This window comes from Hippoglossus stenolepis, chromosome 18 (assembly GCF_022539355.2).
Source record: "Hippoglossus stenolepis isolate QCI-W04-F060 chromosome 18, HSTE1.2, whole genome shotgun sequence".
NCBI classification, from domain to species: Eukaryota; Metazoa; Chordata; class Actinopteri; order Pleuronectiformes; family Pleuronectidae; genus Hippoglossus; species Hippoglossus stenolepis.
The window spans coordinates 10,885,106-10,908,006 of record NC_061500.1 but is presented as its reverse complement, the minus strand read 5'-3'; the positions used below and the strand labels follow the sequence as shown (position 1 = coordinate 10,908,006).

At 42.4% G+C, this 22,901-nt stretch overlaps 2 protein-coding genes across 3 annotated transcripts in view; one reads left to right on the top strand and one right to left on the bottom strand.

The window, feature by feature from the left end:
• LOC118125850 (astrotactin-2) overlaps positions 1-22,901 on the top strand; it is a 248,262-nt gene that overhangs the window by 175,836 nt on the left and 49,525 nt on the right. The window contains exons 14-16 of one of the 2 annotated variants that reach the window (XM_035184886.1): positions 11,635-11,759; positions 13,202-13,306; positions 14,169-14,336. In XM_035184886.1, coding sequence (XP_035040777.1) covers positions 11,635-11,759; positions 13,202-13,306; positions 14,169-14,336 — 398 coding nt within the window. Of the gene's footprint in view, positions 1-11,634; positions 11,760-13,201; positions 13,307-14,156; positions 14,337-22,901 lie in introns of both variants that reach the window. The other variant, XM_035184885.1, reaches the window with a different exon arrangement.
• On the bottom strand, positions 18,358-22,302 carry trim32 (tripartite motif containing 32). Its single transcript, XM_035184887.2, has 2 exons — positions 22,202-22,302; positions 18,358-20,994 (listed from the first exon to the last, which is right to left on the bottom strand). Exon 2 carries the CDS (start codon positions 20,980-20,982, stop codon positions 18,925-18,927), a length of 2,058 nt encoding a protein of 685 aa, XP_035040778.2. The 5' UTR covers positions 20,983-20,994; positions 22,202-22,302; the 3' UTR covers positions 18,358-18,924.

Genomic DNA, 22,901 nt, shown 5'->3' with positions numbered 1-22,901 from the left:
ATCCCTCTATAATTACATTGTAAAATAAAAGAATACAAAGGCTGCCTCTCTGTCTTGGCCCATTACTGCAGATCAAACACAAGGACCGGGGGGAAATTGTGATGAGACTCTTAAATGTCCTTTGTGTATCGTTTATGCATCGGGACGGCAGAAAATCAACCAAGTCTTCAAACGCCGGGGTCAGACAACACGATGTCAGCCCCCGATTGTAGCCCGACGCAGCAGAAGACAAAGGGGCGTCATGTGGATTTGAAAACGATCAATTGACATTGGGCGCAACAAAAGGTTGTTTTATCTCGTAGAGTGTGTCATAGTGGATGACAACCGACGGCACATCTGGGACGCCTCGGGATGTCCTAACAGAAAGGCTGGCGTGTTTGATTTTTTTCGTCCCCTCTGTGATGTCGACCAATAGGAGCAAAGCTGGCAGCGCTCTGCCGGAAGAGATGAATTCAGCGTATTTATATAGGTACAAGCCACATTCACCCCTTCCCACACACATTCATACAACGTCTCAAAAACAGCCATTAGGGGCAATTTCGGTGTTCAATATCTTGCCCGAGAACACGTTGGCATTTAGAGTGAAGGACCTGAGGATCAAACCACTGACCTTCTGGTTTTGTGGACGACCCGCTCTAACTCCTAAACCACTGATAGAGGAGAAAGGAATGATGTTGTTGTTAGAGCTCTGAAACGGAGGAAAGATTTTTTTCTACTACAAGACAGCCAGTATCGGACACACCCCTTTAGACGCCATGTTTGTTTACGTTAATCACCTAATCCGACAGTATTACCACCTTAACAGAATGAAATATGTTGTTGTCTGACCCCAGCATGAGGCAGCCCTGTTTGGGTAAATGAAGGATGGATGCACACAGTCGATAAACACTGTTATTAAATATATGCATAAACACATCTAATAAAACAGAATATGAAAGCTACCCAGAAACACACACACACACACACACACACACACACACACACACACACACACACACACACACACACACACACACACACACACACACACACACACACGCATAAGTAAACCATACACGTGGGTCAAGGTCTTCTGTTAGTTTCAGAGCAAAGTTTTGTTTTTCTAATTTTCTTATTGTGCACAATCCTCCTTGTTGTAAATTTTCATTTTTGACATTCAAAATTTTCAAGAGGCAGTTTGCTCTACCGTCTCGATCAAATAGACAAAAACTAAATACTCCTATGTCCTTCGCCTGGTGACTTGTTTTTTTCGAGTGGAGGATTTTCAAACTGTTGTGCCTCTTGATCATTGTGCCCAATTTTAAGGGCAAAAAAAAAGAACCTGTTGTATTGTCCTCTGTCGAAATTCTCACAAGAGCCACTCTGCTCTCGAGGTGATGACATAAGAGTCTGTCAGGAAGAGAGTTTTTAACTTGGCTCCTCGTAACGCAGTTAAGTCTGCGAGTGGGCGAGAGTTAAAGGGGGACAGAGAGAGGTAGAGTAGAGGGGGAGATCGGGAGAGACAGGAGCTGTAAAGACACAATCAGGGGGAGAGCAGGGAAAGTGGAAATAAAGTGCAAGTGGAATAATAAAAAAGTAGAAAAGCAGTGGCTCTAATCAGGTCCGCAGCTTGCTCGCCTGCATGACCCCTCACTCCGCATTAGGAAAGCTTCATCTCTATGGTAATGCTTCTGGCCACCACAGCTCATTTCCGCAATTTCCTAAGGCAGGCCAACAGAGATATCAAAGTACCATAAAAAAGAGTCTTTTCACACGCGTGTTCCGATTGTATGCGGCGACCCGGGGGAGAAGACGTGAGGTTGAGTGGTTTTGTGTGTCTGAAGGGGAGACGGAGACAAAAACAATGAGTAATGTCATATTCCTCCAAAAAAAAAAAAGGAGCAGGCTTAACACTCCCACGCACCGAGGCGTATTTTAATTTTCTCCAAACCTTGATGGCTAAATTAGACCCTCAGACGCCAATTTGCATGCACACAACAAACGCGGCGGCGCACTCTATATCAGAGGCTGTTCCATTGACAGCATCACCTCCCAGGCCTAATCAATATTGGCCATGAAAAGTCACCAGATCTCCTCCTCTCAGTGGAATCGTTCATCAGCCGAGGCTGTGGCTGCAGCTGTAATGAGAGACTGTAACACCGGTCTCGAGGTAAACATCTCTGATTGTTTTATTGCACTGAGCATTACCCTGAATTTTTTTATCCTGGCCTTTAATAACTCTTTAACTCTGCATCTGGGGCCTGTGTCCTGGGGGACAGCGGGTGCTTTATCTTGGTTATGACTCATCTGACACGTCCCGCTCGCACCCAGCGTTTACTCAAATAACAAATATTACAGCTATTAAACATATTACATGCGATTGGATCGGCAGCGCACCCCCCAGACCTCATAAATCCGTGCAGGCCTACAAATTGCCGGATGGCTCTCAAGGGCAAAGGGCGAAGAAATAACTGGAAGCGAAGCGGGGTTGGATTGATTAGGTGATAGCGCTCATTAAATGTTTAATTCAGAAATAATTTGATACAGCGGTATCATTCACATGCATTAATTCAATCAGGAATATAAATGTGTACCGTTTGAAATTTCATTCCCTTCCTTTTATTTTTTTATATATAAGGATGGATTCGCTCAAATTTATGCCGGCACTTATCACCAATGGCTCTAAAATCTTGTTGTTTCCAAGTTTGTGTGTGTTTCCCACGTGTTTGGCAAATGTTTTTCATCCTGAGACATTTATATTCCTTTAGGTTTTTCAAGTTGTTCGTCTGTCGCATGTTAGAAACACCGTCAACGTGCCCACTCGCTCACAGTCAATCAGAGTTTTTACTTGAGGACTTGAGCAACAAATATCTGTAGCAACGTACTTGGACATTTGAGTTCTCACATTCAACCCCTCCGGATAATTTCAGGAGATTAGTTCAGTGCATGTCTGAAAGAAGCTTTGTCTTTCAGTATAGTTCAACAGAAAACTATGCATATGGAGTACTGTATGTGGAATAATCAGGGCGTTGTCACTGGAAACATACATTTTGTCATTTGGTTGTAGTTAGAGCAGAAATATTGTGGGTCAATGGAGAAGGAACCGTTAGATACCATGAGAGGAAATCTGGTTTTAACTCTTTAAATAATTGAGTAGTTGGTGGTGTACAATGGCAGCCAAGTGAAATTGTGTTTGGAGGAACAGTGTTTGAAATTATTAAGCAGCCTCTTTATTCCACACTGCCGATCGAATGATGCTGAATATCAAGATTCACAATGAACCTTCAAGGCTCAGATTTCAGTTTTCCCATTCAGTTGCCTTCATTTATTTTATTTTTTTGCATATTTCGTGGTGGAGAACTCTGTTTTGTACAAGGTGTTTTTTTTTTTTCATTTGTCTGTGCTGCCTTTTGTTTGCGCACATCTCTTTCTAACGCTGAGTAATTATCCCATTTAGGGACGAATCCAAACAGCGTGGCAGCCATAGAAATTACAAACATGCTGTGTCTTGCTGTATACGTCAAATTTTCTGTTGGTTGTTTTCTGGCTCTCGTGTTTATGTGGATGGTGGATGAGTCCACACCACATGAGTAGAACAGCTATTATCCACTCACTGCTGTTTCATGGTATATTTAAAATACGATTAAACCCTGGGTGGAACTGTGATGTTTGTTTTACAACTTAGAGAATGTAGCTGTAGTTGAAGCATGGCACAGAGCCTTTGTCATAATGTTTCCATTTTGTTTTCAATTTGTAGGCGAGTGGGGAAAGTCTATTGGCAACAAACTTTTTTCCTTTTAGTTGTTTTCTTCTACTTCCTGTCATCTGTCAACCGGCCAAGGTCGACTACTTCCATAAGATTTCTATTTTCACTGTAAAAGATTGACATCAGTCAGGAAAGTGTTTCCTTTGTCAAGTTCTTCTTTTGTATTTCATACAAAGCTGTTTCCTCCCTCCTGGCCCAATTGCATCCACTCCAACACCCTTACCCAGAATGCTCCAGCCCCCCCAGTTGCAAGCCTCCAAGGCTACCAAGGGCACAACGCCCCCCCCTCCATATGTCCAGATCATGATTCAACCCTACTGCCTCGCACTCGGCTTCTGAATCACTGTCCCTCCCTTCCCTGCGGTGAACTGGCCATCGCTCAACCCCCGTCCCGACTCCTCAACCCCATCCTCGGGTTGGAACTCTCCTCGTCTGGCATCCCGGCCGATAAGTAATCTTCTCACCTCAGTCAGCACTGCAATCACTTCCCATCTGACACGTTCTGCAAAGTCTCGTCTGCCGCCAGCTCACCCCTGAACTCCAGCGCTCTGCCCGATACCCCGTGTGCTGCATTCACGTACTGTACATCCTCACATAATAGCCAGATATTTGTTGGTGTTGTTAGGGTGCAATACATGTGATTATTAATGTAATATAAAGTTACATTTTATGGATCCTGACACCTTCTGTTGTTAATAATTTAATATTTTTTTCATTTTCACCCTGAAAGATCCCAGAGTTCTTTCTGTGCTTTAGTTCCTATGTGCAGATTTTTTCTTTGAGTCTGTCAGAATAAAAGCAAAAGGAACCCATACATCCTCACATAAGGAGCCGCAACATAAAATCTGATGTTTCTGGACTAATCCTGTTACTATTAACCTTTCCTCTGGCACAGAGAAAGAGCAGCCTCTAGTGGTGAACAGTATGACTTGTGCTCTTTTCTCCTTTCCCTTGCATTAAGTGAGATATTTATTTATCATTACAGAAAATGCAGACTCTTCAATTCCACAGAGTATCATAACTTCTCCAGTCTCAGTGTTATTCTGTGAGTGGCCATTAAAATGCAATTGAGTGCTCGATTATTTGACAGGACTGTGTTAACGGAGCACGACTTTAAAAAGTAATAGGCGGGCATTAAAATTTAGATCAGGAAATATATTTGGACTTAGAGTCCAGCATCCTCGGTTCATAATTTTTAACTCATATCGACAAAAAAATGAAGTTTTAATGATAACACTGTAAAAGTTGACAGTATTCTGGCCTCAACCTTAAAGCTTCACCTTCCTCTCACCCTTGACCGAGTCAACAGGGACTCGGCTAAACATGGCTACACACAGATCCCTTTGAATGCAGTCACAGAAACTGTTTGTTGGGATTGAATAAGAACATGATGAGTGAATTTATCATCTTCTGTAAATGTGTGTAACTTTTTTAAAGGCCACTTCCTTGTTTAGCTTTGGCCTGAGAGGTAACACAAGCTCAATCAGCAGGACTTAAATAAGAATGGGCACAGGAACAGTAACAATAACAACACAAATAATAACCTAACTATTTATAAAGCACAGTGCATACAGCAAGTCCTTCAAGTTAGAAAAGTTGGACAATACAAACAGCACATGCATATACGCACATGCAAACAAAGGATGAACACACATATGGCATGTATACATACTGTATACAAACAAGTCCAGTCTAAAAATGTTTGAAGGTGTCATTTGAAGCTGTCAAGATCAGATGATTGGCTCATTACACAGAATTCAGCATCTCCATAGTTCAATTATTTTGGAGACCAGAGTTAGAGGAATTCAAAGACCTTCAACCTACATATCAGATTATTAATCAGAAGGGATCTATAAACTGAAAGCAGAATCTTGAAATATTTCTAAAATGATCAGGGAGCCTTTAAAACTACAGTAATGTTTAGTTCTGGTTAGGTGACATACTGCAGCGTTTTCGATCATCCAAAGCTGGATTCTGAGAACAGAACGTCACAATAGTCACTTCTGCAAGAAATCAAAGTTTTTCAGTGTCCTCCTTCAGAAGGAAAGGTTGTTTCTGAGATGGTAAAATGCAGGAGACCGACAGGACAGAGACAACACTGACATCCTTCTGTTTCATGCTTTGTGGTCGTAGTTAATTGTTTAATGAGTCCAGACAGTTAATCAATTGGATTCATCAACAGTCGACAAGCAACTATATAAATGTCTAACATCAACAATTGATGAAACAATCAATTACCCAGTGGCAGCACGTTGAGTGAAAAATGTGTCCGTCACAGAATAGACCCCTGAGTGAAACATGAGTGAAACAAGTGACCTCAGTTTTAGATGACGCCGATTCACTAAGGAACACCACATAGTCTCTTCCTGAGAGACAAGACATGAACTAGTTTAGAAATATAAATTGTGTAATATTAGCACCAATGACGTTTATAATCAGTAGTTCTGAGTATGATTTGCAGTGCTTGCATCTGTCCACAAAAGCAGCTTCTGAATTTGAAGGAGCATCCTGCGTGGTTCCCACTTTGGTTTCCTAATTGTCCAAAGCAAAGGGGCTCGGTCTTCTCTGGAAACTATGGATGCATCTGAAATCCAACTAGACGGCTGTCCCACAGTTGCTGGTAAAATATGGTTTCTGAATGTTGGCGCGTGCTGTTTCAAACCTGAAGAGCTTGATATTGAGGTGAGACAAAGAGCCCTCAAAGTGGCCTATATACTACATTTATATTGTTTTAGCTTTTCAAAGTTTTTAGCCAAATGTCACCTTTTCATTATCGTTTGCAGTAGGTGTGAGAGGGACAAACTGCCTAAGAAGAAGTGTCCCAGCCCTCGCTATTAAAAAAGCACCATTACCCTTTAGTGCTATCAAGATTGAGTCTTCAGGTTGAAGATAATGAACTGAGATGTTGTGGTTAAGACGTAGTGACTGTGGTTTAATGTGTCTGAATCACTGATGCCGAGAACATTTTTCCAAATGACGTGTAGCTAATGCTCATGAAGCTATGAGAGCAAATAAGAGACGGAAGGAAAAGGAGATGCAGAGCGGGTTACCGCTGGAGACCAGGCTGAGCAAACGGCGAACAATTGTTACACCCTACCAGGGGAGAAATACTGACAGTGATGCCTGGCTGTGAAATACCCCCAAAAATATGTATTTGCCTGTGAGACCTGAGCTCTGGCTCGCTTTAATAATCAGATGTATTGTTACTGGGCTTGAATTGAAATGGTGCACACAGAGGGCAGCAAGAGACACGGAGACAGGGAGAGTCAGAGCTTTAATGTATATGCATGAACTCGTCTGGAACATTTGTATTCATCCCAACAGATATCATTTTATCACACACTGGCCGGTGGAGCTGGTGTTTTTCTGAGACTCCCGTTCAAATGGGCAGAGTTTGTTACACACGTGTTACACTGGAGTAGGATGGGAGGTCTGTTTTTCCAGGAGGGAGCCCAGTGTCCACCGATCCTAATGAACACACATGGGCCCTGAAAGAAACATGAGTAAATACACAAGTTTGTGAGCTTTGCCCCGGCAAGTCCGGACTCACACATGTGGTCTGTGGTGTGTGGGAGGTTTTGTGTGTATGTGCGTGTTTGTCAGTGTGAAGTAAGCTTGGTTGGTAAAATAATTGGTTGAGTACCTGGAAGGACTAAAGATTGAACCATGGAGAAGGTCTTGATGTAGAGTTAATATAAGATAACAAATAAGGTGGCTACAGACTCGCATATTAATAAGTATTTTCTTTTCTTTTTCTTTGCTATATTTGACAACAACAGTAGATAATATATCTGGATTGCATACATCAATGATAGCAGTTATTCAGTTCCAGTTTTGTTATATCTCTATCAAACCCTTACTTTGTATGTGTGCTTATATTGCATGTTGAACTCCTACCATCCATGGCCATCCATAAAGATTCTACCATCTTCGGCAGGCAGGCATGCAGTCAAAATGGAATCCGTGAAGTACCACCATGGATGTACCTGGGCTGTGTATTTGTGTGGGTGTGTGTACTTGGGTTGTTCTTTGTCTGAAAGTGCTATATAAATATAGTATATGATATGCCCCACATTCAATATGAGCTATTATAGGATTGGCTCAGTGAATGGTATCTTGAGACTTATTATTATTTTCAGCTCCTTGTGTTTGTCTTCATTAGTGGCAGTATGTACACACAACCCTTACCTGAGCTCCTTAAGAGAGATAGAATAGATTGGAAGGAGTTAAATGAAACCAGAAAAAGTTTATGAAGATGAACACGCTGACATGTTGCACATCTGCAAAATGGTGGTGTTTCAGTCATCCAGTGAGTAATGGCAGTGAGACGGAGAGCATTCACAATACCAGGACCCTAAAGCTGAAACAGCTAAATGGAATTCAGTCATCATTAATTGTTTTATTTACACCCCAAAATGTCATCATGTATTATGTGAAAAATTAGTCGAAACTCGGGGTGGGTTATGGGCTAATGGAACCAGCATGTTCAGTGATTTGTTTGTTATGGAGATAATTATCCAGTTTAATAAAGTATAGAGATTGCACAGCTAGGTGTGCATCTTCACAATTTTACCACTGCAGGAAAAGCACAGATGTAACTAAGAATGATAAATAGTGATGGCTCCATTCCATTTAAGTGTCAGGGAGTAGTATAAGTGGGTCAGCACACTCATTAGCATACACTTGGTCCTGGAGCAGTTGGGCAGGATGCAGTCATTATTAATGTTACACCTGCGTTTAACAATTCAAAATGTCTGCCGTGAGTAAGGCTTATTGGCAGGTTTGCTGCCTAAACTCATTACGCCGAGTCCGTCTTCTCATTACCGTTAATTTGTCCTTCTAAGGTGAGATGCGTCAGCCATGCTCGGCTAACAGCTAAACCATACTGTGCAGTTTTTCTATTCTGTGCTCTGGTATGTTCGCTTTATTTTAGTGTGTTTTCTATGTTATCTGTCCCTGCTTGTATTTTTATAAATTAAACTTTTTTTTGTATCATTTTCCATCCATGTTGACCACAGCTCCCTGGCAGGAGAGATATTGTATCTCAGTGAGACCTTCCCATAGATTACATACAAAGATGGACAATGGGTCTCCACTTCGAGCTACAAAGAAATTAAGCCAAAATATCTCAGGTACAAGTGCTGCCGTCTTGCACATTTGGAGTCTGTGCAGTCAGGGCACAGAGCCACGGTAGCGAGGTCCCGTTGCGAGTCCGTCTCAACTGTCGCTTATGACATTTTGGTTCCTCTTTTTATAAGAACTTATAAAAAACAAACTTACCAGAAAAATTAACATTTGAACAAACAGCAGTGTGAACTATACCAACAATGACAGTTTTATTTGACGTGTTCTTTGACTTTTAACTTTGGTCCATGTCCCATCCAGAAACATGGAGAATGAGGTATTAGTGACCTATACTGAAGCCAGCCACCAGGTAGCGATCGAGGCCTTTCGGCTTCACTTTTGGGTCGCTACCATGTTGTCCATCTTTATATACAGTCTATAAACCTTCCTTGTTCAATAAAGAATAAATATAAATTCATAACAAAATAAAATATAAATGTCTCGTCTTCTAATGAGCCGTCTGCAGAAATACACTCACACACACACAAAGCTGTGCCCTCTTTACATCGGTAATCAAATCTGCAGGAACAACACTCTCTAAACTTCTTGTCTCACCATTTGACCTCTGCAAAAAGGAGCGGACACAACTAGAGTGGCACTCAGAAGAGCGTTTACCTCTGCCTCGGTCCAACAGTGGCCACCCGCTGCACCAAATTACACACTCGAATCTAGCAGTTCCCTCAGTATGACTGATTTACTTCAGGGGTGAAGGTAACAACAATCTACACTTGACTCAGATATTTTCCCTCAAGAAGACGGTAGAAGGAGAAGGTTAAGGACATTTAATGATTTTATTGGCACCGCAAAGACCTGAGCCATCACACTATTTTATTTTTTCTAATCCTCCAAATTGAATCAGATTTCACTTCTGATTTGGAGCAACTCTGAGGTGAACTGTTGTGTATCAGCGTAGGTCTTTCAGCTTCAGAATGTGAGCAAAGTGGCCAAAGAAAAGGAACTCTCGCAGAGTGTCAAGGACAGTCCGCATCTGAGGTTTGAAAATCTGTAAAAGCCACATAACATCTCGGTCCACGCCGCCGCTGCCGCCGCCTCCGCCACCGCCTCCTCCGAAAAGTTCCCTGAGCCTCGGCGTGAAGCTGGCTGATTTAATTTAGCAATCAATATGTTTTCTGTGAGCATAAGCCACGGTAATCTTTTTATAGCACCTCCTCTCTGCCTCTCTCTTCTCATCCTTTGCCCTTGAGTCAATCCTTCCACCCCTCCACTGTAACAACCGGGGCCGTGATTGCGTCTAACCGGCTTTGTGGTTAGAGGAAGGGAGAAGAGAGACAGAAACAGGATGAAAAAATGATATCAAGGAGAGTGAAGCCATACGCACCACCCCACCAACCCGTCTGAGGCTCCGTGGCACAAGGTCTGCTCTTGGAGACTTGGTCCCATAGAGGTGGATCATGGGAAATAGGCTGCTGCCACGTGCCATGCTCTCAGAATGCAGCATGACAACTCATTTTTTATTTTAACAGGAAATAAACAGCAGCTGCTTTGGTTCAACCAGAGCCGTCTCCTGAACAAAACAGATAAAAACAGACTACTGCTGTTTGTTCTGCAAGTGATTTGTCAACAAGTGCAAATAGATTGTGAAAAGATTTGAAAACCTACCTAGAGTTAATATGCAGTGTTCGTTTATAGGCGTTCTTTATTACCTCTTGCTATAGCACAGGATGTCGGTCTTCCTCTCTTCTGCTCTCCCCCCCAATATTTCACAGTTCTTTTCACATTACCGTTCTTTCATGTACTTATCGTCCGCAGCAAAGAGAAAGCGAAAAAGAGATTCAGAGGGGTCTGTTCTTATCTGAGCATGCAGCTCTCTGTTTTGCCCTCAGACTCGGGGACACAACTGTTTTCTTTATTGGGTTGCCAAGCTACATGCACACACACACACACACACGCACGCACGTTCTGGCCTTGCACCCATGCTTTTTTTTCTGTTTACTCATTCGGTGAGGAAATCTTTGATTCTGTCGCTCCTTGATGGAACGAGTTACTACCCACACTTTGTTGTCTTTAGAGGTTAAACATGGAGTTAATAATTATATTCACCCAATAAGCTCCTTTATTCTAACCTCTATGAAGCCGAGGAGACCAGAAAAATATCAACACCTAACAGAAGAAAAAAAACTTGCAAGTGAAAAACAGTGAAGTCTCCAAATCCCCGTCTCTGAATGATTCAGGAGGCCGGCAGCTGGATGGGGAGCTGGAACATGCAGGGATTGTGGATATTGCTTTGTGAACTGTTGTTTGAGCTGCTTTCTATTGAGTTCAGAATGTGGAGCTCGCAACTCTGACTATCAAACACAAAATCCACAAAGAAACAGAGGAAACACAAAAAAGGTGGGCTAGCTTTTTTTCTTTTTAATAAAGAACTACTGGACCTTGTGAATATTAACAGCTGTTCTAGGTGTTGGCATTATTTGTTTTAGTGTGCCGGAGAAATGACTATGGGTGGCATGGTGGTGCGGTGGTTGGTTAGTGTCGCCTCACAACGAGAACGTTCCCGGTTCAAACCCTGGTTTGGCTGGAGGTCTGTTTGTGTTGAGTTTGCATGTTCTTCCCGTGTTTGTGTGGGTTTTCTGTGGCTTCCTCCCACAGTACAAAGGTTGTTTGTCTCGTACTGTATGTATCCACTGGCCGACCTGTCCAGGGTGTCCCCCTCCACTTCCCCCCGTGAACCTCAAAGGATAAACAGTTTAGATGATGGATGGATGGATGGATAAAATCTCTACTTTTCTTTCTTTGCTTCTCAGGGACAACAATTTCATTAAGGACTTTCCCCAGCTCGCCGATGGCCTCATGGTCATCCCCTTACCTGTAGAGGAACAATGTCGAGGGGTCTTGTCGGAGCCCCTGCCGAACCTGCAGCTCCTCTCAGGTGAGTGTAATGAAATAAACGGACTGTGTTTGTTTAGCGCTTCTCCAGACTTATCGATCACTTTACAGTACAAGTCGCATTCACCCATTCATCACAGCCGTCAGGGGCAATTTGGGGTTCAGTATCTTACCCCAAGGATTCAGACTCGAGGAGGCAGGTATTGAACCACCGACCCCAAGCCACAGCTGCCCCAGTACAGCGTGTGTACAGCAAGTTAATGCATATGTGCTTTTCTTTCTTCTTTATCTCTCTCATGGAGAGCAATTTGATTCATTGCATATTTCAGTGGCAGCTCTATGATCTTCTCTGGATCATGGTTTATGTCCTTAGATATTCTGAGCCGACTAAAAGCCAATGGGAAAACAAAGCCCCCGTGTTCATTTTCAACACATAAAGTAGCCTGTTTGAAAAGCCCACTGCAATGTTTTAGTTGTGAAGCTCCAGAGCCTAAGACCGTTTTTATTATTTATCTGTGAGCATCACTATTCACCTGAGAGAAGCACAACAAGTTTTATATAGAAACGGGAAAATGTAAAATGTCAGCGTGTTCCTGTTGCTGATATATTGCCCATTTTGTGCAGAGTCGTTTAAAAGGATATAGGCTTATCTCTCCGTATTCTTTTCTATCCATACCCCGCACACATAAATATGAGATATTCTAAACTCTTAACACTTAACCTCCTAGTTCATCCTTTCATCCTTTTATCCTTTTCTCCACTGTTCCACCCCATCCTGTGGGGGACTCACTTAAATATTTAGCTGGAAACCTGCACCTCCACCTCTGCTCCCTAATCCCTCCATTAGCTAAATTGGCATTCGGTCCACACTGACCCCTGAGGATTTTATTTATTTAGCTTCTTTTTTTTTTTTACTAGGGTTCTGCTTTCACCAGAATTGGATGCAAACACACACACACACACATACACAAAGAGACAAATTGCCCTTTTTTTCACTCTGCATGAGCGTCCCAGGTATAAAACACTTTCCAGAGGCGCCGAAACGAGGTTCCTGTAAGCTGTTTATTTTTATTTTCTTTTGCTTCTTCACTTTTTCGTGGCTTTACTCCTAAACCGGTGTTGGAAGTTGGGTAATTGAATTGCAGAGAGAGGCAAGATTGCACTCACTTCTAATGTCAGCAATCCAATTGGAGTTCAAGCTGCACTATATATCTGCCATTGATCTGGGAGCAGCCGGGATATGGGCCCGCGATAATAAACAATGTTAAGGCAATAATGGATAACAATGGGTCTGCAATAAACCGTTCCAATGAAATGATGGATTTTATTTATCTTTTCATTTATTCCGAATCTCCGCTGCTCTTTACGAGGCCGACTTTTCTCATTTCTTTTGAATTGTTGGATTTGTTGACATCCTTATATCTCCCTCTGTCTTAAATTGTCTCCTTGTTCTCCTTTTCTTTCCTTTTCTTCTGCCCTACTTAGGAGAGGCCCAATTCAGTGAGGCGGTGGGCTACCCTATGGTTCAACAGTGGAGAGTCCGCAGCAACCTGTACAAAGTCAAACTCAGCTCCATCACCTTGTCCACAGGTCAGTGGCTGAATGATACAAATGACACCACATCCATAAATCTACCTACTGATTCCACAGTCTGTCTTTCTGTCTCTATGTGGAACGCATATCTCGTGAACCATTCATCTGATCGGCTTCACACTTGGTATGTGGATCCTAAACTGCCCCATACGTTATATTATATATGAAATTGAATAAACAGGCGACCAGTGCTTCGTAGGTGTCAGTGGGGGTGAGGCAGTGGGCCTTCAGTCTATGTCTTCTGATATTTCACCATATCGAACTGACACATACATTCAGTCGTGAGTGTTGATCTCCATCATGGCAGCAACATTCATAGAATCACTTCCGGTTCAGCAGTTTGTCTTCAAAGTAAAAGCACCATGCTTGTTTTGTTGCTGTAATGCTTAATGATGCTGAATGCTGAATTACAGAGCTTTTACTTTGAAAAGTTGTGAACTTGTGAACCGACATGCAATGTATGAAAAAACAACAGCAGTTCAGTAAATATAAGTAATACATGCGAATAAAGCAAATTCAGTTCAATGTTATGAAAAATCTCTATTGTAGATAAACCAGGTAGGATTTTATTTCTTACTTCTCTTTGCAACCTAGAAAGTTAATAAAAATATCTGCACTCAAAAAATGAGACGTAGCAGTGTGAAGTAGCTCCTGACTATTAACACAGGCCATTCCACACAGGCAGGTTAAGAACGCTGATTATTAACAAAGAAACATGTTGTGTTGTATTTACTGTCCAGCCTATACAGTTTTAATATACTGTTTATTCTTTATATTGTTGTATTATTACAGTATTAAATTTAACGACAAAAATCCCTCATCCTCTTTCTCCTTCATGACCTGGCAGGTTTTTCCAAAGTACTGAAGACTTTGTCGGCAGACAGCACACGTGAGGAGCTGCTGGCGTTTCTCCAGGAGTACGGCAGCCACTACGTGTCCGAGGCCCTGTACGGCTCCGAGCTCAGCTGCAGCATCTACTTCCCCAGCAAGAAGGCCCAGCAGCAGCTCTGGCTGCAGTACCAGAAAGGTGAGCGTGCTGGGAGACAGGAAGACGGGCCGAACAAAGGCATGAACGCTGAATTCTAGAGGGATGAACTGAAATGTCGTCCTCGCAAACACATAGAATTTGGGGGCAAAATGTGTCACAGAGAGATTCATGTAACATATCATTTTAAACATATTAACAAGTATTTAGGAAAGTGTTTTGAGACGGGTTAAATAGAAATGGACGACAGGGGTCTGCAAAGTGAAGCCAATGCAGAAGTACCAGGATCCTGTATTCCCTCAAATGACCAGCAGAGGGCAACAGTTTTTGTAGAATTCTATGGGACTTAATTGGAGTTTGATATGTGAAGAACTCTTTCTAAATCAAAGCAAACTAAATACTGCAGATTCACAGTGAACAGATGCAGAACAAGGTTTAGTATAACTGAACAGGAAGGGATGGGGGTACATTTTGTCTAAATACAAACTAAACTGGGTTATGTTTAAAGACTTCATCCTCCCTTAATTTCGCCTTCTGGTTAAAAGGCTGCATAAGCTGCGTGAATTGAATTAAACATCAGTGTGACTTAACAGCATCCCCCAAGCATTTTTGCTGCACTGTCCCATTTAAGTGGTGTTTTTAATCCTGTTTATTTGTGATCCAAAAAGATGCTGATTTGCAGTCCAGCCGTTCAGTGCGGTTCATTGGAACTTAGCTTTTCAATATAAACACTGTTACACAGCGGCTCGCCTTGTTGAAGAAAAGAAAAACACATTTTTGGATCAATGAGGATCAAGTTTCAACACCTGCAGCCCCCCTTACAAGAAGTGATATAATAATGTTTGATGGTTTCAGTGGCAACACGATTTATGGAAAAGATGGAGTTAAAGTCTAGACTGAAATGCATTAAAATAACCTGATCAAATGATTGGCTGGAATGAAAACATGCATAACTCTAACTCTTACCAAATCCAATATATTGTGCCTGTCGTCCAATATATTGTGCCTGTCATGGACAAGACCCAGGAATAGGAAAGTACATAAATATACCCGACTAAAAACATTCACATTCACTTCAAGCAGTGGTTAAAAGTAAATGATAGTAACATAAATCCAAGTGCTATATAACTTTTAGCTGCTGATATTTAAGAACCATTAGATTTTTGCCTATTTTTTTGATAAACGTTAAATTTTTCAATATCTGACAGCTGTAAACATTAAAGTTTTAAACATATACGATGCACTTCCAAAACTAAACCCGACCAAAAGTAAGTGAAGTAGATAAAACTAGAATGACACCCACCTTACGCCAAGCCCCAACAGTCCCCTTGAATTTACATCCTGCACCAAATTTCTCACACAGATTGTTTTTGTCTTTTTCAAGATCCATGAATTACTCCCTGGGAAAATTGTGAAAAGGTTGATCCAGATCTGCACAAAAATGTAATGGGTTCTTCCCTGACACATTCCACATCCTTTCACCAAGTTAACTGGAAATCCGCTTAGTTAATTTTGCGTAATCTTGCTTACAAACAAACCTACCAACAAACATAACCTCCTTGAGGGAGGTAGTTAGTTCCATCTCTACCAACTGCATCATTACATAGCTGACATATTACTGTATCATTCTTAGTTTTGCTGATAATACTTCTACACATTACTTATATCATAGTAAGACTTTGAATGCACGACCTCCATCGAAATTAGTCAGAATTCTAAGTGAACATAAACATGCAACTGATATTTTACTAGTTTCATAAATGTTTATTGCACTCAGATATTCAACAATACAAACATTAATTTGACTACACAGACACAACCGTGATGTGTTCAACACATTATAAAAATTCACAGCCTCCGAAGGACAGAACACCTGAAAGACACAGGGGGGTTTGGTTCATGGGCAAAACAGTGTGCAATGAAATAACAGCGGTCAAATGACATAGAATAAAACATATTCAGATGCAGACTCTGTTGTTGAGCACATAGACACAAGGACACTTGATTATTATTTTTTTTGTAATTTCTGCATTTTTCTGTCAGCGCAAGTCTGAATATTCTCTAGTAGCGACTACTTCTATTGACCACATGAATAAAGTGTAAGCACTGGAAAAACAATATCTTGAGGGCAAGGACGCCGTGCATCCCAGACTCCATCATGATCTATTTAGTGCCAAGATATAACATGGCCTAACAATGATTTAGAAAAACATGAAAGCACAAGGATGTCAGACTTCACCTAATACTCAAATTCTGGTCTTTCTTTTTATCTTAATCTCTTAATGTTAAAACATTAAAAACACTATATTTAATGTTTGACTCTCAGATATCTATATTTGTATTCTACTGTGGAATAGGGCTCCAGGTGCAGTGTTAAGGTCAGCTTAGTGAAATCATTTATTTTTTAAGGCTGAAACTGAGTCGGTATCCATTATGCTCTGATGAGCAAATGTGGACTGGAAGATACAAGGTGCCTTAGAGCAGGCGTATATTCACTATTGGACTTTCTGGACAGAGAATATGTTGCATACAATATTATTACATGGGTTTCAATGATTAACTTGATTCCCCATATTTAGGCCACTAATATTGTTAGATTAAAGGTGACTTTTATTATTTTACCTGAAAGCATCATCTTCCTCATGCTTTTTTTGGACTGAAAATGGTCAAAGAATACACTACACACATTCTCATAGAGACCATTTTTAAGTAACACCAGCACTAACTAGCTAAACACTGTATATGGCTGTTGTTTTGAACATATCACACTTGAGAACTCAGGTTGCAGTTGTCTGGTGTCGAAACCTGAGGAAGACACAGCAACACAGAACCGGAATCCCGGTGTTACAAAGCCTTGTTTTGGTTTGTGATGACCGTAGTAGTGTTATTCTGAACACTCCTGCCAGTCCCTGCACTGTGTGACCACTGTCCACACGTGAGGAAACAATAACGGCATGGAGCGACTTCTCTGGAAGCAACATCGTGTTTGAACAAAGTTTGTAAACGTTTTTTCAAGTTGTGGTGTCTGCGTGTACCCTTATGCTTAATGTGGTCTGGGTCTTAGAGTTATTTAGTGCTAGTTGTAGTGGCATAGCAATGTAAGTAATGTGAGGACAACTGTATAATGAAGCGGAGACCATGCGGAAAAGGACAAACAGAGCCAAGGGACGCTGTCTTGCATATTTAACGGCCTCGCAAGTTACCAGTGTCGTCTGGGACCAAAGAACTGTGTTACTGTTATTAATGACACTAGAAGCGAACCATCTAGACACTGAAACTGCTTAATACTAACTTAAATGTGAAGTGGATACAGAAATTGAGGTGAGATGTACGACAGAAGTAGAATTTGATCTGCAAATGATACTTCAGCTTGCCTCTTGAGTTGATTTTAGACATGCACTGAACTCCAGATAATTGGAAATGATCTAGATAATTGGAAATTATCTGGAGGGGCTGAGTGTGAGGGCACAGATGTCCAAGTCAGTTGCTTCTGTCATTCTCTGGAGTTTCTCCTGCCACCCTCCTAAAACTCTGGAGAATGTGAGAACACAGCAGGGAATCATCCGGAGAATTCAAGGTGAGCGAGTGGGTGTGTTGACGATGTTTCTAACACACAACAAGATGGTATAAATAAGTACTAGAAAAGATTATAATAATCCAATGTACAAACTAAACATAGGTGTCCCTTCTTCAGATTGCATTGAGTCAGCAGACCTCAAAGAAGCTTTTTAAAAAAAGAGACTAATTTACCAGATGATGGTTATAGAACCCTCAGGACTCCTGTAAATGACATTTTAATATTGCCTAATATTACCCAGCTTCCCTCCACAGGACATGTTATTTTATAGTTCAACACATGTTCCTGTGGGCAACTTAATATTCTACACTTAATGCTCCCTGAACGTTAATGAATGCAATGCGATGGACCCTGCTACTCGGTTACTGTTTTGCCATGAGCTAACTGCACAGTCAACTTTAAAGCTGCCAGCCGCATTCAGCAACATCAATGTGAGTCTGTGCTACTAAAAACCAAACACTGGGAAACAGTGACGTGTCGATAATAAAGTGCTTCACAGGCCAAGAGCCTCGGTATGCTTTATTTCATATGTAAATACATGTTCATTTACAGCTCTTCCTCGGCTCCTTTTCTGTTTGTAAAGCTGAGCCAAATCAGTCAAAGCCGTGCATCACAGTGTCGGGCTGAATTGGTGGATATAGCAGCCAATAAGAAAGGGGAAAAACATTATCTGTACTTTGCGTCTGCATTAGCTTTGACATCAATGGCTCGTTTCGCTTATTTTAATGAGACAACTTGTGCCAGTATTCTTCCACATAAAAATATTGCAAGGTCTGTTTTTAGTGTTGTATTCCATTCACATAACCGGGTAGGGGCAGTTTAAGTAGCTGATTTTCAATTTGAGGTATTCAATTAAAACCAGTTTTCTTTAAACCGAACGAAACCGACTGAAACATTCATTTACAGTAATAACCCAATGAAAGCTGCAGCAAGAATTGTTTGTACCGCAGCCAAACTAAAGTGACAGATAATAGTGTGTTTCCAACTTTTCCTTTTCCAACACATACCTACTAAACCAATCGTGCTCAGGGGCAGTTCGACTGGATTGTTCCTCTAAGAAATGGAAGAGTGCCTCCTCTGAATGTATGAGTAGACTTTGACACAGTGGTCCCAGCAGTCCAGCACCAGCAGCTGTCCTTTCTGGGTGGTGGCCACTCCCACAGGGCAGGTCAGCCCGTCCGGGATGAGAATTTTGAATCCACCCTCTTTGGGAAACTGGAGGATTTCTTTCCTGCCACTGTCTGTTACCAGCAAATCCCCATTGGCATCCACACACATGCCAGTGATGCAGCGGAAGTCCTCTGTCTCAGCGAAGAAATGGCTGAGCTGCTTGCCCAGCTGGCCGTCAGAACCCACTGACCCAATTGAGAAGCCCCCCTCCAGATGGGGCTCATTGTGGCGTTTTTCAAAGTTCAGTGCCAGGCCCTGCGTGAAATAGACTTTCCCAGCTGCGTCACATGTCACAAACTTTGGCCGCACGGCAGAGCATAATCGGTTGTAGCTGACCACGCCCACATTGCGGTCCACTGCCAGACACCACAGCTTGCCACCTTCCACATCTGACACCACAAACTGGCCAGATGGCATGGCAGCAATGCCCCAAGGTTTAATCAGCTGGTTCTTGTGGCAGGCCACACAGTGTCCATCCATAGTGTAGACTTTAACTGAGTTATCGTAGTTGTCAGTGATCCCAATCAGACCTTGAGCGGTCACAGCAATGGATAAGGGGATGAGGTTAGGCAAGTCGGCACCAAGGAAGCTCAGGACAAAGTTATCGATGCTACTGGCATTGCGGCGGATTTCACGCTGGAAACCTTTGCGATTAAATATCTGGATACGGAAGTTGCCACGATCGGCCACCAGCACCTCACCTTGTGGTGTTACGCAGATACCGACGGGTAAATTGAACATACCAGGCAGCGTTCCCTTGCAGCCCATCTTCTTCACAAACTGGCAGACTGCGGGCCCTGCACTTGCCCCGGCTCCTCCAGGTGATCCCCCACCTGCATCCATGGACTTTGACTTAAAGCTGCCTGGTGAACCGCAAACCGCCTCCTCTATAGCTCCAACAATATTGATGTCTCTGTACAGATCCACAGGAGCTCCCATTGCACCACTGGTAGCCCCAGCTGCCCCACCTAGTCCCTCTAGATCCCCTTCAAGTGCAATCTCCAACCCACTCTCCTCATCGTCTGTGTTGACAGTGTAAGTGTTTGTGGTTATCTGGCCCACTTCTAACGCCTTGGTGTGCTCTGCTCGGACCAGCTCCGGCTCCTGCAGCTGAAACATGGTGGGCAAGCTGCTCCTCAGATCCAGTTCCTCATCATCACTCCCCCCACCATCGTCCTTTAACAGAGCGATATCACTCTGCCTCACCCGTATTGTCAGATAATCACAGCGTGACACCACCTTTACTTCTGCGATGTTGAGAAGATACGTCTGCTCCTCCAGGACATGCCCATTGAGTTTCTCCACTTCTGTCAATGAAGTTGTGAATGTCCTCCGAGACCTGCTCAGTTCCTCTTGAAGACGTAGCTCAGCTGTAGTGTAGTCCTGCTGCACTGCGCGGTATTTAAGTCTCAAGGACTTGGAAATGGTTTCAATGGCTGTCTTTTTCTTCTGAATTTCACCCATAACATCCCGCAGAGCATTCAACTTGCCACCCAGTTCTGTACGGCGCTGTTCAGCAGCCACCCTTATCGGTTGCACTAGATGACCTTGATGCAGGTGGCCCTCTCCTTTACAGAGCTCACAGAGGACAATGGTGCACTCGTGGCAGTACTGACGTGGTAGACGGCTGCAGCAGGACTTGCACATGAGGGCGGCAGCTGCAGCACTGCATGACAAAGTGCAATCAAGGATCTTAAGCACCGTGAGATTATCAGCCAGCTGGGAAATGCTGCTCATACGGGAGACCTTGCTACAGAAGGGGCAGCGAACACCATTGATGGTGTTAGCCAACAGCTTCTCGAGACACTGCCGGCACACTGTGTGTCCACACTGCAGGAGTTTGGGCCTCATTTGTTCATGGTTGTATGTCTCCAGGCAGATGGGACACTCCAGAACCTCCCTAATTAGATCTGGGTCCAACGGGGCAGACGGCGATTCCATTATGGTTCTGTCCTTAAATGAGAAAACACAACACAAGAATCATATTTTGAAATGATACACCATTTTGTGTGAAATTCTACTTTTAATAAAATATACGGCAGAAAATAACAATGTGAGAGTCCAGTTAAATGTGTTATGCAGCACGTCTGTGTATTTAACTGGATGCAGCAGTATTTTGTAACAATGTAAAATCTTGAATATATTGAAATTATCCAAGGAAGTCTGATGCTCATAAGATGCATTCACTGCCACTGTGGCCAGAATTCACAAAGGTTGTATGTTGTAAATGATGAATGCGAGTTGGGTGTTGTGAATGATGTATGGGGACACAGCCCAGTTCGTCATCGGAGCAATACAGTTTAAAACAAAATGTCAACATGCTTTCTCATCACCTCCATTATTAATTTACATCATTAACATTTTCATTTCGTTTTTTTTACTTCCATGCTTGAAGCTACATTCATGAAATGATTAATGGCAGTTTTGTGTTTTGAGGGATAGTTGTTGTATATAATGACAACGTGGTTCTGTTTTTTTATCATATCCCACAACTGGTTCATCACTCATTTAACTTTTCATAACCTCCATTTTCATCAGTTAATTTGAGCTACTTCCACCCCAGTTATCATCTTCTGGGCACAGTTAATAAGTTTATGTCCAGCTAAGACTAGCATTGCAAGCTAGCCCTTCTGTGTTGGAAAGTAGCTGTGGACATACACAACATGAAAATGACTTATTGACAACAACTGTCAACAGAGCATGTTACACTAAGCTAAGCTAACCCTCATTGCTAAATCGCTACCAAAGGTAGAAACCATGACAATAACGAGAATGACGAGGAAGCTAGTAGACGAGTCTCTGCTGTTTGCTGTGACACTGTGTTGTTACTGTGCAGAACAACACGACCGCGTCCCACACAACGCTACTGGCGCGATAAAACAAGCTAACGAAGCTAACTAGCTACAACCACAACGCTCGCACGTTGCTCAACGCATGACGACGGCCCAGGTGTGGTCACCTGGAAAAACCAACTGTGATGACACTTCAGTAGTTTGAGCGAAGCGGAGGCCTGTGTACAGAGAACGTGACGCTGTCCTCCAAGCTCTAACACAACGCGACAGTTGTATCTACAATGTGGCGGGGCTGCAGTCCATGGACGTGCGTTACACGAATAAAACACACAACTTGTCACTGTGCTCCTCTCAGTTTGAGTCGTTACCTTCTCTTCCTCAGAGTTCCTGCGGGACACAGGCTGTGGTCATGGGCGTGTTGTGTCAGTGCAGCTGCTGCCGCCGCTGCTGCAGTCTGCTCCACGTCACGCTCACGCATCTGACGTAATTACGCACAGACCCGAGATCGAGCACCGGCTGCTCTGATTGGCTGACGTGCAGGCTGGTGAACGCGCACGTGGTCCTGATGCAGTTCACAGGGTTTGACTGAAAACACGAGCAGCACATAATAATAATAATACAAATAATAATAATAATAACTTATTGTTATTGTTATTATTGATGTTATTATTATTATTATTGTTGCTGTTTCATTCATTTATTATTATCTATTTCTCATATTAAAACTATCATTATATTATTTTACACTAATTAAATATCCTGTAAGTTCAGTCAATCAATCACATTTTATTTGTGTAGCCCATATTCACAAATCACAGATTGTCTCATAGGGTTTAACAAGGTGCGACATCCTCTGTTCTTAACCCTCAACAAGAGTAAAACTACCCCATGAGAGGGATCCCTCTCCCAGGATGTTCAGAAGTACAATAGATGCCGCCTGTAACTGAACACATCAACAAAATAATAGTGTTTACAAGAAGAAACTATTTGTAACATAATGGAAAAGTGTGTCAATGTGTAAAGTATTTGTAAATAGGAAAATGTCTGATATAGATAAAAGGGAGCAGC